The sequence below is a fragment of the Dromaius novaehollandiae genome, chromosome 10 (genome assembly GCF_036370855.1).
Source record: "Dromaius novaehollandiae isolate bDroNov1 chromosome 10, bDroNov1.hap1, whole genome shotgun sequence".
Taxonomy (NCBI): Eukaryota; Metazoa; Chordata; class Aves; order Casuariiformes; family Dromaiidae; genus Dromaius; species Dromaius novaehollandiae.
The window spans coordinates 4,239,881-4,259,450 of NC_088107.1; the positions used below are offsets into that span (position 1 = coordinate 4,239,881).

General features: G+C 42.3%; 1 protein-coding gene across 3 annotated transcripts in view; it reads left to right on the forward strand.

Annotated features, from left to right (window-relative positions):
- The window catches only part of ADAMTS17 (ADAM metallopeptidase with thrombospondin type 1 motif 17), a 201,787-nt gene that overhangs the window by 2,597 nt on the left and 179,620 nt on the right, over positions 1-19,570 (forward strand). For all 3 annotated transcript variants that reach the window (XM_064517899.1, XM_064517900.1, XM_064517901.1), the window contains exon 3: positions 8,432-8,597. In XM_064517899.1, coding sequence (XP_064373969.1) covers positions 8,432-8,597 — 166 coding nt within the window. The remainder of the gene's footprint in view (positions 1-8,431; positions 8,598-19,570) is intronic.

Sequence of the window (19,570 nt, forward strand, 5' to 3'; positions counted from 1 at the left end):
AATATGAACAACAATATTGCAATATATGTTTATATTATATGAAGCCTAAACAATGACCAAATTGATGTTACTGAGCTAGATGAGCTCAGGATCAGAAAGGGATTGGTGCGAAAGCTGCTTGTTCGTGCCACCTCTTGGGATGAAAGTTAATACTGCCACATGTGTAAGTGGCAAAGTTGGTAGAGCTTGGCTCACCTTTGCCTGTGAATTTTGTACTGGGAGTACTGAGAGTGATGTGGGCGCATGTGTTGAGAAAGATGTGTTCCCGCATGTCAGGATACTTTTTTTCTATTAGAGGAATCCATTCATTTACTCCTCATTCAGATAATCACCAGGAATGAGGAAAGGGCTCAAAGCAGATGCATGATTCTTGTGAGTATGTTAAGGCTTGTCACACCTTTGGGAGCTGAAAAGTAAGGAGCAGAAAACTAAAATTTCTTTAGGATAAACCTCAAATTAACTTTTGAAATGGGTTCATTAAATTGATGTAAATCACCATATAGACCTTCTTACTCTGGCTAAAGGAACCTTTTGGCTTCTTAAGTCTATTCTTACCACATAACATGAAATGTATCAGATTTTAGTCCATTTTCATGGTGTTTACATGGCCTTTTGCACTGATTGCACTAAATCCACATACTTCTAGTGAAAGCTGTGCTACTGAGTGGGAAGATGCTTCCAGGGATCAGAGGCATGAAGAGTTTGCCTAAGATCGCATAGGAAGTCCTGATTCTGCTGTGAGTGGAACTAAAGTTGCATGATTCTAGAGCCCAAATTGTTTGCCTCTTACTCTTGCAGTTTAAAATACCAAGTGATTTTACTTGGGTAATACTGCAGTGGGTTTTGAATTTTCAAATTACTTCCTTAAGCTTTGTTTGCAGCAGAAAGACTAAGACTTTGCCTTTGTCAGCAGCACAGCTTCACAGGCAAGGATACAGACAAGGCCTGCATGCTGAGCAAGAAGACCTTGGTGGTAGAAGACCTTGCAGCTGGTTTATCCTGGCATTTGTCCCCTGAGCAGTGCTAGCAGTGCAATGGGAGATTTCCTGAAAGCTCCAGTGCCAGAGTGCTCATAGGACTAGACCTGGCTGCTCAAGACATCTCATTCAGGAAAGCTGGTTGCTCAGAGGATAGTGATGCTGTACCCTGATCTACAACTGACTTAGACTTTGTTGTAAACATATTCCTCAGCCATGCTATAAATCATGCAAGAGGTGATATAAAATGGTCAGGGCAAGTGGAGTTCTAATCCCTGACACAGTGGTGTGAAAACTGAGCTACAACCAGACTGCAGATTGCTTTCTGATAGTATTAGCAGGTTCCCAGTGTGGCATCTAGAGGTTGTTCTTGTTTTTTAAACTCTGCTTGCAGATGCTTATTTTAATCAGCATGTGGTCTGTTGTAGTTTCCTGCTGCAGCTTGTGATTGTATTGAGAAGGGTGCCCATGCTATTCTAGCCACATCAGACCATAACATGTTTGTGTAATGGCCTGTCTGCACAGTTAAAAGGACCTTCCAACTCTCCCATCCCTCTTGACACAATGGGGATTGCAGCACAGGCAAGAGATACTACATTCCTGAAAAGTCCTGCCAAGCTGAAAGCTCTAGCACTGTATTCCATCTAGGGAATGCTGTTGTGTAAACACTCGGATCCTGACCACACCATAGGACTTAACTGACCTTTCCTGGTGTTGGGAAGACACAAGCAGGAGTAGAGTTCTGGGACTCACTTGGTCAGCGCTAGGACACAGTACGTAGTCAGGAAATCGCCTCTCTTGTGGAAAGTTCAGGCTTTGTAAGACCAACATGTGTGTTACCTTGCATGGAATTCTGTTGTGGACTAGGGCACCTGCTGTGTTAATAGTCTCATCTGGGACCTGATCTCAGGCTGAGGCATGTTTGTTTCCACATGGAAATTCCAGTTCAACTGATGTATCTTGGAGTTATTCACGCATTGCTTTCAGGTGTAATGCCACAGTTAAGTTTTGTCTACTCTTCCCTGTGTGTTGCCTTTATCCTCTCTAGCAAAATCTACCAGAGCAGTGTTACCTTCTGCAGTGCTCTTTCAGCTGAAACCCGTAGACCACAGTATAGGAGGTCATTTTGGCACCTGATATTGTGCTTTCATTGCTGCTGTGCTTGCTCTGAGACCTAGAAGGCTCATCAGTCTTCCAGATGCAAGATAAGGGAGGTATGCAGGGTGCTATGTCCATGTTTCTTTGGGAAGACTTTTTCCCTAGTTCTTTGTTACAAAATGCTGCCTCAAGCTGTGCCCAGCATGTGGGTTTCTTAAAGACTTCATTTGATCTATTAATTTTTTCCACTTTTTCTGCTGGAGTAGCTTTGAAGTGCTGAAGTGCTGGACTGCTCTGCAGTCTGTGATTGACTAGCATATCAGCACATTACAATTAGTACAGGATTTTCTTATTTCTTGTACCTGAACTTTTGAAGCAGTTATAGTTTGCAGGGGGCCAAAGCTCCAAGTTAAAATGAGTGTTAGGTTTTGACTTAGCAGTAAGCTTGAAAACTCACAAGTCTGTTTAGGAGTCTTATCTGAAAACAAATGTCACAAGGATGCATTTGGAGTCAAAAGTTTAATTCTTAGTAGCTTCTTTTTTTTTCCTTTTTTGAAATCTAGAATATCTGATTTTGGGTTCAAGACTGTACTTTTTGGCCTGTCTCTAGTTAAAGTTGATTAGCCTTCTGAGTTAAGATCAGAGTAGATGTTATGGTTCCCTCCCACTCAGGCTCATTCATCTGACTCTCTCACACTGCATTTTTAGCTCCCTTGAATTCAGTGAGACTTCCTTGTGCAGACTAGATCAGTGGATGCAGATGATGTGCATTATAAAAGGAGGGAGTTTCCATCTCAGAGATTCCACCACTTCTCTGGGTTAGCTATTTCAATGTTTAATTGTTCACATGGTGAAGAATTTCATTTTAATTTTTGTAATCAAACAGAATTTCCCCTGAAGCAACTTGTGCCCACTGCTTCTTGTCCTGTCACTGTGCCTCTTAGAGAAGACGGAGATGCTTTCTTCACAGTAACTATCTCTGAGGTGTTGTAGGACTGTGATTAGATCCCCCTGAGCCTTCTCTAGGCTGAACAAACCCAATTCCTTCAGCCTTTCATTGTATGTCATGTTCTCTAGCCTGCCTGCCGTGCTGGTAGCCCACCACCGGACACTCTGGTTTTTCAGTGAACAGAGGAGGAGACCAAAACTGGATGCAGTATTCCAGGCATGGCCTAACGAGCCAAGTAGGGTGGGATAATCTCATCCCTTGGTGTGCTGGCTATACCTCTTGCCGATGCAGCCCAGGACGTGGCTGTGTGTTTGGTTACTAAACAAGGTTAAATGCGAGAAAAGTATTTTCCAGGATGGTTGTAAGTGCCTACACAGGAATTAGATGCCTCGGAATTGTTTTGGATCCAATTTGGAAGGCCAGTCAGGGCAAAGAGAACTCATTATGTTGGACTGCAGGTTCCAGGCAATGAGCAATAATGCAGAACATTCCCAGTGAGACTCTGAATCTGATCTCTGTCCTCGTGATGAAGAGGAGGAAGGATACAGAAGTCACTGTTGGCTGATTTTAAGCCTGAGTGTTTACAAAGAGGGGAGGGAAGGAGAAAAAAATGGACTTTTCCAAAGACCGCTTTCCCTGACAGTTCATCTTGTTTGTCTTAGATACTTTGGATCGCTGAATAGTCCTTTTGGAGGTGTCTACTTTTCCTCTTTGACTACAGAGGAAGATCAGATGCCTGGTTTAAAGCAGACTGCTGAAGCTAGGTGATCTGAATCCCTACCTGGTGGTAGGAAGTGTTTTGTGAATGCAGCAGGGCAATGTTGCCCTTCAGGTGTTTGCAAGAGTGTCTGCAAGAGTGTCTACTTTTATGGAAAGCAGAACAGTGCTGGCATGTTAGGATTACAGGATGATGTGATTTCCCCTGAGGAAACCTTCAGCTCTGCCACATTCTCTCATCTAAGAGAGGAGCTGTTTGACATTCATCTGTATCTGGTCCAGGAGCTGAAAAGTTAAACCTCTTAAAATTGCTGTGGTGGGTGCAGGGTTTCTTTTGCGCTGGGATTTTCTTTCTCCTTCTGTAGCAGGCAAAAGGGAGAGCATGTTGTGGTGTCCCTGTTTAGCAGCCTAGGAGGCAGGGGCAGGCTGGGACAGTGGTGCAGTCAGATATTCTTGAGTATGTTCTCCTCTCATAATTGAGTGTAAATCCGAAATGATCGAGAGCAAGAGCTAGTTTAAAGCTCCTGTTTTAAATTTGCTTAAGTTATATTTGTAAATAGTTAACTTAAGGCTGAAACTGGGGGCTAAGAAAGACAGGACTAAAAGCCACGTGAAACTTATTTAAAAATTGTATTCTTGTGTCAATTTTTGTTCTTTATTTTAAATATTAATTTCGTGTTAACTTTGAAGAAATGGTTAAATTAAGATTCACAGTGTAACAGTTGAGAAATTGAGAAGGAGATGGAATTTGTCAGATCCTTAAAACTCTTCTCTTTTCCGCATGCTCGTATGTATGTAACTAATGAATGCTCAGGAATAGAGAAAAATCTGTTAAAGATTCAGCCTTTTACAGATCTTGTTCAAAGATGTTGTGAAAATAAAAAGGGCTGGAAAAACAACGTAACTGCTGGAGAGTATTAACATGTGGGAAAGTCCTGAACCATGTGCAGGGAACACTCAGGAGTTTGGATTCCTGTCCTGAGCTAGCCCTTGAGCTGTTGCAGCTCTACCAGTTCTACCAAGGCACAGAGACCGGGTAGTAAAGCCAGCAAAGCAGGAGGATATGATAAAAATGCTGTCAGGTGCCAGTGCTAGCAGTTATGTTGTTACCGTAGTAATTTCAGTGATACAGTGTGAGGGCCTTCCTACTCCTCCTGTCATGTGGCTTGAAAAAAAACTTCAGTGGCAAGGAGGAGAAAGCATAGGAGGAGAGTGAGCTACTGGTAGTGTGAGAGTAGGTTAGGGAGTGAGCAGATGTCGTCTTGCACGAGTGACCAATACATGTATAAAACTCCTGATAACTAAGCAAACATTGAGTGTATATGAGAATATCTTGGTGGTTTGGAGAACAGGGCCTTTTCTGTTAGTGAGCAATGTCAAGCTGACTTTTAAATTAAAGAGAATATAAAAGATACTGCCACTGTAAGCACAGTGGTGAGTGGGGCTACGGTGGGAAGTGTGGCTATTGTTTATTTTCATTGACTCGTTGGTTTGGTTGCCTGCCTTTTGAGGCTGAAATTATTCCAGTCTTCGCTATTAGCTAAATGGAGTGATTCTGTCAGCTCTAATGTCCTGTTGTACTAATCACAAAATCAGAGTTAGATTAATAATACAGATGACAGTGAATTTCTAAGCCCCCCTGAATTTTTGTGCTCTGGGTAACTCCTGTGTGTCAGGTGTTGTGGGATGGCTGGGTAGCAGCCCGCTTGCTTTGCAGGACTTATAGCAGTGCTGGTGTCCGGCACAGTGGCATGTCTTGTTCTTATGAGCTCTCGAAGTGAAAGAAGGACCAGAGGGAGTAGTCCAGCTTTTGATACTTATCTCCCCAGGCAAACCTAAATTGGTAAATCCAAAGCGTTTTATTTAATTGGAATGATTTCCAGAGACGTGGGAAAGATAGCTCTGGTGGTTATGTGGTCTTCTGTTTTGCTTATCTTCAGAAACCAGCTTTCTGCAATCCTTGAACGTGAGCTATACTAGAGAAGAAAAGCTTAGAATATTTTTTGACTGCTGATGTCTGATATCTCATGCTGAGATTTACGCAGTATAATATCTGGTAGTTGGAGGATTTGAGAGAGGCAATATGAGAAATGTATTTCTTGCAGAAAAAGCAAAATAATGAACAGAATCAGTTAGCATTCAAGTTAGTAAGTCAAAAAGATCTCAGCTGGACCAACAGGCTTCAGAACTCAATTGGCAAGTTTGTGGAAAACTGTAACTTCCTTGGAATACTCTACAGGCCCAGTGCTGCAAATCTTTCCTCTTCCAAACTCTGGTTGGCTTGTCAGATTAAACTTTAGATTGCTTCTTAACCTATTCCAGGGTAAAGACGCATGGCTCTTTCCCTCCATAGGTTTCACAATTCCAAAGCAAATGTGAAACATAAGTCCTTTCCAATGGTTTAAATTATTTTCACACTTGATGCCAGAAAGTTGGGATAATGTTGGGTGGTGATGAAACCGACGACTTCTTACATATTTTTGGCACAAGCAAAAATGGTTGGCAATGTTTCAGGAGCTCTGGTGTGGCTTTTAGTACCATGGCACCAGATTTACAACCCTTCTCCTAAATAATTAAAACCTATATTAAAAAAGGGGGCTGGGGCTACCTCCCAGCTGGAAGACTAGAACAAGGAGGGGAAGTAGTGGAGGGCATCGTAAAGGAGGCTGGAAGAATAAGTCATTAGAGTGTGGTTGTGTGTTTTTTCTTTTTTTTCTTTTTCTTTTTTTTTTTTTGCCAAAACAACTCTGAGAAAGTCCTACTTGCAATAAAAGTGAAGAGGCAGCCCCTTCGGAAACCCCAGGGCAGAGTGGGTCTTGTGAAACCACTACTCATTCTGTAGGACCAAGAAATAATGTCAATTTTTGTTCATAAACGACACCTCCCAGAAGATCTGCCAAGGCATTCTATACTTGATCAGTATTGCCCCAAGGTCAAGGTCTCTTTCGAAAGACCTCAAAAGAGGTCTTTCTTGTCCCTTTTGAGACAGGGGAGTAATTGCTATCACTCTGCTTTGCACGCTTGGCAGATTGAGACGTGGAGGTTTCAAGCACAAACACTTTCAAAAGGAGTGACTATATGTGAGAGATCCTGGTTCCCCTGAATCCTGTTCAGTTTTTAAGGCTTTCAAAAGATGAGCGCTCTCATTTCTGTTAGCAGAAATTCCTCTTGTTGGAAATACTAGGCCAAAGGGATTTCCTGGGTGTACGTGAGGAGTGAATTTGGCAGGAAGGTGTGGAAATGTACAATTTACAGTATGTGTGTAATGTATATTATAAATCATATTAGTACAGTCAGCTGTTGAATATATAGTATTTGCATGTACATGCAGAGCACTTATTTGGATGGCTGCCTGGCTGGCACGGAACGCAGTTGGGGCGGGGGTGGTCTTGTCTCCCTTTCCATGTATAGGATGGGTGTTACAGGCACACAACCTAGCAGGACCCCTCTGTAAGCCCGTTTACCGATCAGGTGTACCAGGGGTGTGATCTGATTCTCCCTGGCAGGCCAAATGAAGCCTTCTGTTGCAAGCAGGGGAAGCTGGATCACACCTGGGGAATTCTTTCAAGGGACTATATGGCAAAGAGCCATATTTCAAAGACTTTCCAATAATTATTTTTATTGCAATTGATTAGTACAATGAAAAATAAGTAAAAAAAATCTCATTGTACATATTCATTTTCTCCAGTGTGTTACAACCTCAGTGTTGATTACTAAACCTGGAAGCTTTGTTAAATTTTAGGGTGTTTTCTTTGCTTTCAGTCTTTTCCTTTCATGCCAGAAAAGGAGTGGAAAAGGCGTAAGAGAACCTTAAAAATTCTGGGATGCAAGCAGAAGAGGGTTCTCCTGGGGCAGAAGCTGCCTTCCAAAGGTGTTCTTGCCAGCCCTGGTGTAAGGTCTGGACTTGGTGCAAGAGAGGCAGGGTTTTAGCACTCTGACCTGTAACCTGTGGAGGCTACTGATATTTAAACAGTCTCTGTGCCTTGCTTGTGTTGATTATTCTAGGGATTGTGCAAAAGCTTGTGATTAGGAAGTTACAACAGTCCATTCCCTGCTTGACCAGTGAAACCCAACCCTTGACTTGCAAGGAGACCACTGATTACTTTGTGGTCCTTGTTGCAATCAAGGAAGAGGTATTTGGTACCCATGCCAAAAAATGTGGCTGGCTCTGCAAGTCATGCTTACATCATTGCTTTATTTCACATAGCATTGTCCCCAAGAGTGGCAATGTGTATTCCTGCTCTTCAGGGCTGGTAAATGCCATTTGGTAACAATACAGTTCTAGCTGGGAATTAAAGTGATTATGAAAGCATTCCTCTTAATAGAGTTTATTTGTCTTCATGCATCTCATAAGACAGGTACTCACGCTTCTGGCTAGACTGGAGCTCTAGCTCGGGAGAGAGGAAGAAAGGGAAGAAAAAGGGATGGGTGTTGACAAGGGGCCTTTTTGGGGGAGAGGGGGAATGTTTCTAAACAGTGCTATGACAGAAAAAATAAATATGAGAAGCAGATGAAGTTCTTTGTGTATTATGCAAATTGAACGTGGGCATACTCACCTTTTTTTCCTCACCCTGTAAAGAATGGTTGCAATGAAATGGTCTGGGTTCAGTTTGGAAAGGTAGAAAAGGTAAGGATACCAAACTGTCTGATGTTTCTTCCCGTTTGTTTTTGTTTTTTCTTTTGTGGACAGGTTGGCTATATCCAGATAGGATCAGAGCACCTGCTAATACAACCAGTAAATATGTCGGAGACCTCATTTAGTGGAAAAGAACACTTCATCAGGCGCAGACGATCTACAAAATCAAGTCATCCCATGAAGTTGCAGGTTCCTGATGAGCACTGCAAGGTTGTAGCAGGTGAGTTAAGGTGGCACAAGAGAACAGCTATGAGTGTGCAATCATAGCTTTAACTGTTTTCTGCCAGGTATGTCTGTACTTTGTGATTCAAGCATTTGAGCAGTTGGAGGTAGTGAGAAATGGCAAGTATTAGTGAATCCTTCTGCTTCTTCAGGCAGAAGAAGCCACTTCACAAGTATAAAAACTATTAGGATATTGCTATAGAATTATCAGTTTGTGAGAAGAGAAATGTTATACTAAGTCAGAGTAAACTTTTGCTTTAACAAAACTGCATGACTGCCGCTTCGAAAGGTGTTCACAATGTTCTTAGCAAAGGCTTGAGCATCTGAACTGAGGTCAGTTGTGAGGGATGCTCTTTCTTCTTACCTTTCCACTTGAGTTGTGCCACTGTGCAGAGAAGAATTTTTCATGGATAGGAGGATGTTCCTTGCATGTCTGAATTAAGAAAGCGTCACTTGCGATTAAATGAAATGAAAGTATCTGAAGTATTATTTGTGGAGTTTAGATCCAGGGATCCAGCTCATAGCACGGTGAAAAGATATCTGGGGGGGTAGAGGGACGCACAGTTCCTATTGTAATACAATCTACTTTCCTTTTCAGTTTCTCACCTGTCATCATTTTTACTTCTGTCTAGCAGAGCACACCATCCATAACAGAGTATGTCAGGGTGTGCAGTCAACTGGGCAGACTTTGTATTTTTTTTATTTTTATTGCTTTTGTATGGGCTTATGTGAATTTGAAACTGCCAAATGTAGTTTGAACGAGGTTATATTTTTAACAAGGAACTTGATTTGTTTTTTCTTTCTGGTGTTTGGCTCATCAAACTTAAGCTCTAGCTCTCATGTTATAGGGCTTCTTATTTCTGTGGGCAGTAACTTTTAAACTTTTTTTTCTTCTCTGTCATGCCTTGCTGTAGAGGGAATGAGCCCATAGGGATCATAAAGAAACCTTCAAGGTCTTTGGCTTTCACTGGATATCTGTGAACCCAAGTTCGAGGTCTGCGAGTCCAAAATGTGATAGCAACTCACACAGATATCCCCAAGCTAGCTTCAATCTAGCTAGATTGTATATTGAAAGAGCAACGGCTATGACAGCATGGAGCCTGTGTGAATTAGGTAGTGGAGTATTCTACCCCGTTATCGTATGGCATCTTGTTACCGTAGCTGTCAATGCAGTAGTGGCTGAAATGCAGATATCTCTTGTGTATGAAGTTATTCTGGACCAAACATGCTCTGAAATAATTTCTAGTGCTTTTCTATTAGTCTAATAGCTTTGGAATATGAGATATATTGTTTCAGTGGAGTTTCTCCATTATAATGAGTTGGGAGGTGAACCAGCTCCCTGAGAAATGGCAATGACTTGGATTGTATCCTTTGGTCTCGCAGTTATAGGTGGAAGTTCTCTAATGCTCTGGATTCAGTTTCTAGCGTCATGTTGGCATGCCTTGTCAGGGCTAGTGTTCTGGGCTGAAATCCTGTGGGTTGCTGTGGCTCTGCAAGGTGCTGGTGGCATGTCCCAAATAGTCTTTGGCTGTAACCCAGTGATGCTGTGTTAAAGCTGTCATTTAAATAAAAAGGGTGACAGATGTGTATCTAATTTCTAAGCCATACTGCTGCCATTGCAGTGGGAGGCTAATAGTGTGGGGATTTTGTTCTCTGGTGACTGTCCTCCTGATAGTATTTTTCTTCTGTCTTCCCCCTTCCTTCACTCTGTTACATTCACAATCCATGGACAGCCTGAGGAACTAGAACTCCCTACTGCAAGCAAAGTTGTCGAATTTCTTCATATATGTTGGGCTGAGAGTGTGCACACACACACACCCACACATCACTACCATAGCTCAGCTGATGTATGGAAGATGGCTAGGCTGCATGGGCTAAGTGTGTGTTTAAGTTCTGAGGCAAAAGGAGATTGATAGCCTGATGCAAAATTTATCTGAGGCCGATAACGACTTTTATTGGCTTATTGGGCTTTTGGATCTTGCTCCGTGACAGGATTTTCTTTCCACCTAATCTTAGCACCTAGTTGGGGGGCTAAGCTAGGAGGGGAGCGGGGGACAACATGTGCCTGTCGACTGAGTATTGTGTGAGTCCAGGATAGCTTTTTAGGCCTTCCCTTAGGACTTACGTGAGGAAAATCTTGGCCTGTGTGGGTCCCGGCCGCCACCCCCCGCTCCAAGGTCTCACCAGAGCCTGTGAAAGGTCTAGGAGCGGAACTCTGATCCCTTGAGTGCTGGTCCTGTGCGTCGACCACAGCCTCGCTGTGCTAGCAAGGGAGCAAAGTGCCAGGCTGCTGCACAGTGGGGAGTGCTGCTTGCTTGTGCAAACAGCCGCTGCTTGAAGTAGCCATGTCATAAAATAATGAAATTGCTCATGGGCTTTGCCACTTAAAGGCAGACTCCTGAATGTTTTTCATTGTTGCAGGAAAGAAATGTAAGTCATGGCTGTTAATAGGCTTAGCACGTTAATGACCTAATTGACTCCTGTCTGGTTTGGATTAACTTTTGTGCACAAGGAGTTTAGAAACAAAGGAATTAATCCTCTCTGACACACAAAAGGTCTATTTCTAATGAAATTGCGTGGCAATGGTGATCTAGGGGCTTGCTTCCAGCATTTCTCCTGGGAAAAGGTCTCTTTACTGTGGTACTCCCCAACATCAGCAGAGTAAAGGACTAGTCAGATTTCTATTACAGATTTTATTTTTCATTAGCTTGTAATTTCGCTAACCCAGGCTAAAACTTGGCAGGAAAGGATGGAGGTTGTAAATAATTAAGGAATATCTTCACATGCTAGAAATCTTAGGTACACAAAGATATGGTGGAACAATATATAGACAAACATTCATGTATGTTTAAATAGAATAGAAAATTAATATTTTTCAAAACCACAGAACTGCTGCACTTAGGCATTTCCCAATCCTTAACTATTTTTCTTTGGGTTTTTGAGCAGGCGAGAACCACCTTTAAAAATATTTTCCTCTTGGAATTTTGTAAATCATGGCTACCTGGCACGATCTGGGATTATTTGGGATTTAAGCAAAATATAAAGCATCAGATGCTGAGGTTTTTAATAAGTTATTGATCACATCATAGGTGTTTAAACAATGCTAGCAGAGGTCAGTGGCAGATTTTCATTGGCAGCAATGGTCCTTTGATGTACAAACTTACTTGACTGCAAAAAAAAAAAAAAAAAGCATGATGATGTAATGACTAGTGTGTGTATTTGTGAGGGGAGGAAGGTCATTTTGCTGTCCTAAAATGCTTTCTTACTTAATCTGGAAGTGCCATGTGTCAGTGCTACTGAGTGGGTGTAGAGCACAGCTTCTTAAGAGCATTACTCTTGCCTCTCGCCTGGAAGTGTGCTACTTCCCTCACAAAGGCAAGCCATGGGCGATGGAAGCTGAGTTAAGCTAGGTAGTGCTGCAGCATTCTGGTCTGGTAAGCTTTGTTTAAAAATCTCTGTAACAACTCCTTTAGTCTAAGCAGCATAATGTTCTACAGTGATAGAAGTAGTTTTTTAAAACTGCAGGAGAACTTTGTGGGAGTACAGTTCTTCCTGGAATAATCTGTATAGGAGGATTAATCTGGCTGGAGTCAGGAGGAATGGGAAAGTGCTTAGTCTCTTCTGTGTCTGGGTCTTTGAGGTGAGGGTCTGAAAGTGCCTACTAATGGGTTAAAACATCCCAGGTCTGTGGATTCAGGGCTGATGTTTTAATTTCTTTTGTTTAAATTCTCAAGTGCTCCAGCAGCAAAGGACAGATCCCATCATCATGGGCCAGGTGCTGTTGTTAGTCATATGATATGGGTATATGTACTATTTTTATCACCTGTCATCCAGCAGGAGAAAGAGTTCAAGTCACAATGCACGTTTCTGCTCAGGCATGAACATGAGCCTCTGTGAAGCAAACAGAAAACCCATTAAAAGGCTTCCAGGTGCATATGCTGTGAGAGGGAAGGAAGGGAAGGTTGGGTTTCACTTGTTCTGAAGCATGGCATCGTTAGAAACATGGGAAATAGCTTCACACCGGTGATGTGAAACACTTAGTTCTCATCTCTAGACACTGGGCTACATCTGGGACAGAAATCTCCTATCACATACTCTTCTGATTTAAAAAAAATTAAATAAGTTTGAGTGCTTCATTCTCAAAGATCCCAGACTAATGGTGCTTCTGCAGAGAGGATGATGTTACAGGGAATTTTGTTTTTAGATTTTAGCAAGATTTACATAAGTAAGAACTTCCCCACAGGTGAGCCAAGTGGGGGGAGAGGTCTCTGTGTTAATGCATCCTCCATCATCTTTATTGTGCCCCTAGGTTTGGCACAGACCTGCATACACAGACTTTCAGTTTCTTCTCAAGGCCAAGAAGCAGCTGTGGGGCTAATTTGTTTCTCAACAGTATCTGCCCTTCCCACTGGGTCAGAGAATGGTGGCAAGAGCTCCTAGCAGAGAGGAAATGGGCAGACTGGAGAGAAAGACTACTGGGGAGCTCTCCTTTACTAACTCTCTGTAGCTAAGGTTGGGGATAGAAAATACATGAGATGGGTGCTTCTTTCACAGCCCTGCCTCTGTGCGATTTCATAACAGAGATGGTACATCTGAGCAGGTACAATTCCCAGGCAGGATATCTGGACCTCTCATCCGTTTCCTGAAGCTCAAAGATGGAAACTCATTAAGTCCTTAAGCAACGAAACATTTTTATTACTTGTGTTGAGTACAGTTTGAATATCTATTTAACTTCACAATGTTGTAATATGAAATGAGCCCACAAACACTGAATACTATATATACAGTAAAGTTGTTTCCAAACAACAATATCCACCACATCCTCAGCTGCAATAAATTGATATAGTTCTGTTGGCTGTCATGGAACAACAGTAGCTTAACATTAGCTGAGACCTGGTTGTATATTATCTATTTCATATACCATCAAAATCTGTGCATGGGAAAAGTTTTTTCGGTATTTCTTGTGTGTGTATGGGGGAAATATCAATGTTGCAGAGGTAGAATCAAGCCATATTGTGAAAGCACAGAAATCTCTTCTAACCATGTCATAAAAAAAACTTTTTGTTTCCTTGGGAAAAGTAAAGTTCTCTAATAACTTTTCCAAAGGTCTCCAGTGATGTATTAAAGTCCCCTTACATAGAGGGGGATTTGATATAAAATACAGCCCAGGAGCATGAAAGAGAACAGCTTGTCTTTGGAGGGAAACTTATTATTTCGTGTTCATGATATAGACATCATAAATTACTCCTAAATGCAAACTTTCTGTAAACCGCCTTTGTCAGCTTAAATGAACCAGTTTTCATTTAATGCAGATGTGCTGCATGAGAGAACTAAATAGGGAAAAAACAGGGAGATCAACATTTTAATCCACAAAATAACAATGCATTACTTCTATCTAGTTTTTCTGCAACCTGTTTTAACAATTGATCAAAGCTAGTAATAATTTAAATAAGTGGTAATATGCAGGTATCAAAGGTAGGGAACATTTTCCCCCAAACAGGTATAAATTCTAAACACATGTTACTGCTACATTGCATTTCCCCATCTTTAATCATTGTCTCTTAGCTGTGTTTTCTCTGCAGGTTTGACTTGGCCTGAAATAGCAGCTGTTATGGCCAAAAAACATGCTTACCAAAAATAGAGAGATGTAATGCAACCTGTACTAGTCCATATTAGGAAGCATGTGTTGAAGCAGTAAAGCAAGGATTTCAACAATAGGCCATGCAGAAGATGTAATGTCATTAAGTGTTTTCAAACATAGAAATATTCACTGTATCAGAATCAGGTCTTTCAGAACTTTACACGTGGGAATATGTCCCAATTGTGTGGATAAATCCCTTGGTTTCTCCAGGTCCCTGGTATTCCAAACAGGTAATCTGGATTTTCCCTCTAAGTGTGCGATTGTTTCCTTATGGCTGATAGACAGCAGCATTTTGCAGCAGTCCATCATTCTGATGTGTCCCTTTCCATCACATATGGCAAGGGAACTTTTATTGTCAGTGTGCTCTGGATGAGGCCCCTCATGCTGAGGGCAGCATGGACAATGTGGAGCAGGAGGGACTCTGTTTTCTTCTTCCTACACTATGAAGGCGCAAAAAGATGCGGGGGGGGGGGGGGGGGAAGGACATGCAAATACATGTGGCATATGGATTTCCTCCCCTTCCAGAGCAGCTGCTCACAACAGAGCTGTACCAAGCCTTCACTTGGTTCCTAATAAAACTTAGTGCTAGTTTCCATTGGAACTTAGTAAAATCTAAACTGTCAATTGCTAATGAGCAAGAGTCTCTTGTGCACACAGTCCTTCTCTCAGGATGTTCATGGCTATTCCAGTGGTTCTTCTGGATAGGAAGGCAAACAGGTGACTCCAAGGAGACTAAGGCACATTGCTCAGCTTTTTAGCTGGAAGATGTCTGTGTTTTCCATACCATCATAAATCATAGCTCAGGGTTGGATCTGGGAATTGGGACTCTGCTGGCCTCAATTTCTAATGCTGTTTGACTTGTGACCTTCAGCAGATTCCTTGGGATCTTATTTCTGAAAACAACCTAACATTGGGCACCTGTGTGTTTGTGCGGCCAAGACAGGAACACCTTGAGGCAGGTTTTGCTTCTGTTCAGATTCTCTAAGATTCTTTTGAAGTAGTTTGGCATTACAAGTGATCAGCCATAGATGTCCCAAACTGTGACCCCGAGAGTGGAAGCACTGAAAATTAGAGGTCATTTGGACCATAATCACTAACTCTCTGACAGTTTCCGTGTTTGCAGATTGGGGCTACCAGTTCTGAGCTAGCAGTGGTGCTGCAAGACTTCAGCTCTGAAAAGCTCCTCTATAAACTGACAGCTTCTTTCTCAGTTCACCTGCTGCCTGCGTGGTTTGATGTTATACTATTGCACTACTTTTTTACTTCACTTTGACCTGCTGAGCCAACACAGTTATGAGAGATGAACTGTATTCTCTACTGGCTTTTGCAAATTGCCAGAAGCAAATTGCCCAGCTTTCAAGGAGGTCCATGCCACCTCTCTCAAGGTAATGAGATAGAATAGGTGTAATGGTAGGACCTTTGGTAGAATCTCCCTGTGCTCTTCCAACCTCAGCAGAAGTGATTGGAGTTCAGCTGCTAAAGCCCAGGATGAGTTGGTAGGGTTGGCAGTTACAAAAATATTCTTTTCAAACTAAGCACATTTGCTAGAGATTCATTAAGACAAAATAAACCTGGAGGCCCGTGATGCTATTTTCACAGTGTAAGTATAGCCAAGTGTTTTGTCTCCAAAGTCTCCAAAGCCCTGAGCAGATTAGGACTGTGCTTTATGATTGGTCTCAGATCTGCTGAGTTTAAGTGATTGAAAGTGAGGAGTCTGAGTTTAGAGCTTTATGTACATCACTCTCTGTCATTTGGATCCAATTACATTTGTGTTTTGGGATCTTCCCTGTGGCCCTAAGCAAGCTGGGACCTTCTTGTATCTGTCCCAAGCAAAGGAAATTGCCTCTGTGTCAAAGAATTTACAGCCAGTAACAGAATAGGTCAAACGTAGGAAGAGGAAACCAAGGCACAGAGGCTAAGAGGGAGTGACAGAGCAAGTATTCCCATTTCCACTGTAGTAGTCTTAAGTCATGCTCACTGTGTCTGCTGTCTATAACCTTAAGGTGTATTCTCTGACTATCTTGTATGAGAGAGTTCTTGTTTCTAGTTGGATGGAGAGCCTACAGTGGAGATGCGCTGTTAGGAGGAGCATCGTGCAGATAGTTCAGGAGATGGCAATGTTTGAAACCCTGTGGACAAATTGATCCAGTGAGCTGATGGAGGTCGTAGTGCTTACCTGTGGTGTCCTACCACACCATGGGTGTTTAAAAACAAAGTCCTGATGCACTATGGTGATGTCTGAGCATCACCTGCAGAAGAATAAGATTTTAACTGATGTGTCCAAGTCACAAACCAATTTGGGTAACAATCCTTGTGATAAAATCTCTCTGGTGTTTTGAGATGGAGCATAGAGTTCATGACTTCTGTCTCAAATTTTTGTGTGCTGCTGAGTTCCTCCAGAGAAGTAGGTATGATTCTGTGTTATTCAATGCCAGACAAATAGTCATGAGTTTCATCTGGTTTGAAAATGACTGCGTTTATTTAAAAAAAAAAATCTGGGAGGTGGATGAGGGAGCAGTGATTATTCTCCCATATAATGATATTTCCTACTGGTTGATGCATGCTTTTGTCTGCAATGGGGGTATGTACTGTTTTGTAGGACAGAGCCTTAAAAATAAGAGGACATCTATTCTGAGTCTGCAATCAGCTCTGTTTTGAATGAGCAACCATTTTTCCTTCCAAACCTTAGGCTGCCCACTGGCACCAGCTAGCTGTGGTAAATCTGAAAAATCCCACTCCTCTGATAGAAGTGTAAAAGTCTAGTGCCCAGGGACAAGTTTGTGCTGCGTCCTGGTAGAGGTGAAGGGGGCTCCAGCTTCCAGTGGCTGGAGATAGTAGAAATTGCTGGCTGTGGCAGCAACTTTAGTAGTGTCTGTTCTTCTCAGTTTCCTTCTTCAGCCATTGCTTGTATCTACTCCAAAGTGGATGCCACAGGCAAGATTTCAAGGTAGCAACTGGTTGGAGCAAGTTCCCTGGAGCTGAAGTGTGATTTATCTTTTTCTTTCCTTCAGGAGATCAGTGTTTTGAAAAGAACCTCTCTGTTGTTGTATGGATGAGAACTGCAGCTGCAAGGTAACCAATGCACAGAGCTTTGAGTGTAAAGCCCACAGGAGCCAGTGAAGGGATGTTTCTAGTGATGTCCATGAGTTTTGAATTGGGCCCCCTCACATACTGGGAAGCCTATGGTGATCTCGCAGCTCCGAGCTGTCCCGTGATCTGTGGTTGCTCCTTTAGCTCAGGCTGTGTTAGCACATCTCCTTCAGCAGACTGACTTTTGCAGCAAATATTTTGCCATCATGGAAGTCTGAGTTCTGAGCCTTTGCGCATCAGTCTCACTTTTAACCATGAGCAGCTTGGTCCCCAGGCTGAGCAGACAAGGGTACTGAGTTGTAGAGTTTCAAAGGCAAGAAACAGGCTGATTTAACTGTAGCATATTTCTCTTGGTGTATCTTTAAATAATAAACATCCTTCTCTGTGTTTCATATCCCTACCCACTGAGCTTATTCAAACTAAGAAAGAAGCCTGCTTGTATTCTGTTTAGATTTTCCTTTTCCTCTCCTTCTGGGATGTACATGTAGCTGATAACTTCTGCCTTCTGTTTCACCTGCTTCATGGGCTCCACCTTACACCTTCTCTTTTTGTGTAAATGGGCTTAGAGTTGAAATGAAATTAAGTCATTGTGTTAGATTTGAAAATTTCTTTTCTTTGAAATGAGTGCATCATCCAGATTAAATTGCAATGTCCAACAGACATAAGGGCAGGATATTGATATTTTGAACGTGGACTTGATAGCCTTTTAAGGAGAGTTAGTAGTGTCCTATTACTAGTGCCAGAGAAGCTTTGTGGCATCCTGTTCTTGTAATTTGCAAACTCACCTCTTTGACTTCTAATTTTAGGTTAACTAGTAAGCCCCCCGCATATGCCTCAACAAGAAGTTTCTTTCTTTCTTTAGTTTCCAAGTTTGATTTCTGCGTGCAGTAGCACTTCCCCTCTCCCCCCCCCCCCCCCATATCTCTTTTGCTTTGGAGAGATAATGATTTTTATTTTTAAGTGAAACTAATAAAACCCCCTAGTGTGAATGCCAGGGAAGGGTTTTCTGCTCCTGAGGCACAGGGACAAATGGTGTTAGCTGTTTGTGCTGCTTGCACATTCTCCCCTTCTTCCTGTGGCACTGAAATAACAGCACCAAGGAAAATGGAGCTAGCCCTCTATGTGGGGGCTTATAGGGATGTTACAAGGGTCATGGGTGAAGGGAGCTGGCAGAGGCCTGCCTGAGGAAGAACTGGAGAGGACTTTTAAAGCAGGAATAGGAAAGGGCTTCTAGGAAGAAATCTGGCCTTGCACAAAGGACTCTGTAATTTTGCTTTTATTTGTGGCTTTTGTTGAAGTGCATCCAGAAACTCTCTGTAGGTTTAAAGGGAGTGAGGTAGCTAAAATTACAAGGAGGAAGATTGAGGAGGGGAAAAAAAGTGGAGAGTTGAGGGCTAGGAAAGGAGGTTGCTTTTTAGATGAGTCTGGGAAATACGTTGGAAAGGAGGCAGAATGAGCAGGAAAGGACTCGGCAGTTACAGGGAGAATGTGCCAAAACCCAGACAGTGCTAGACAGGACTTTCGGCGTGTAATAGGAAAAGGTCATTTGGGGCGGCTGCTTTGGAATTGTGCATCTGTTGGGTTGCCATAAAAAGCACTGAACATAAGGAGTTTTCTACTGAGGCTTCAGAAGAACTGTATTATGCTTATGATAGGAGTACGGACTATGTTTTCTGCCATCCTAAGGAAGAGTTAAAACACTGCTGGACTGCAGAAGATGGGATGGTAGCTCTGTAGGTGACTAGCGAAGGAAAAAGTAAGAGCCTGTGAATAAAAGCCAGCTGATGAGCTTGTGCAGTGTTGCATGCATTTTCATGCTGAGCATCCAGGGGTGTATTGCCCTGCTCCCAGCACCTAACAGTCCTGAATTTTGTGGAATTTTTGGCTGTGGGGAGTGTGTAACACACTCTCAAAGTGGCTGGCAAAAGAGTAATGTCCCTTGTGCCTAGTCACCCACAGCATATGCATGCCGTGTTATAGGTTGACTTGTTTCAGCTCATATTTCACATGAATTTGTCTGACTTCTTAAGTCAGGAACACCTGACTCCTAAACTAGTATGCAGTTTGGTTATGTATGCTCTCTGCAATGTAAACTTTTCTGACAGCCTCCTGCCTATGTTTTATGGCCTCTCATGCCTTCACACTAACACTTAACATCTGTACCACAAAATCTATAACATCAGTTTGTTCAAATAAAGAATCCACCAGGCATTTAATCCTTGTTTTAGTGGCTGATGTTT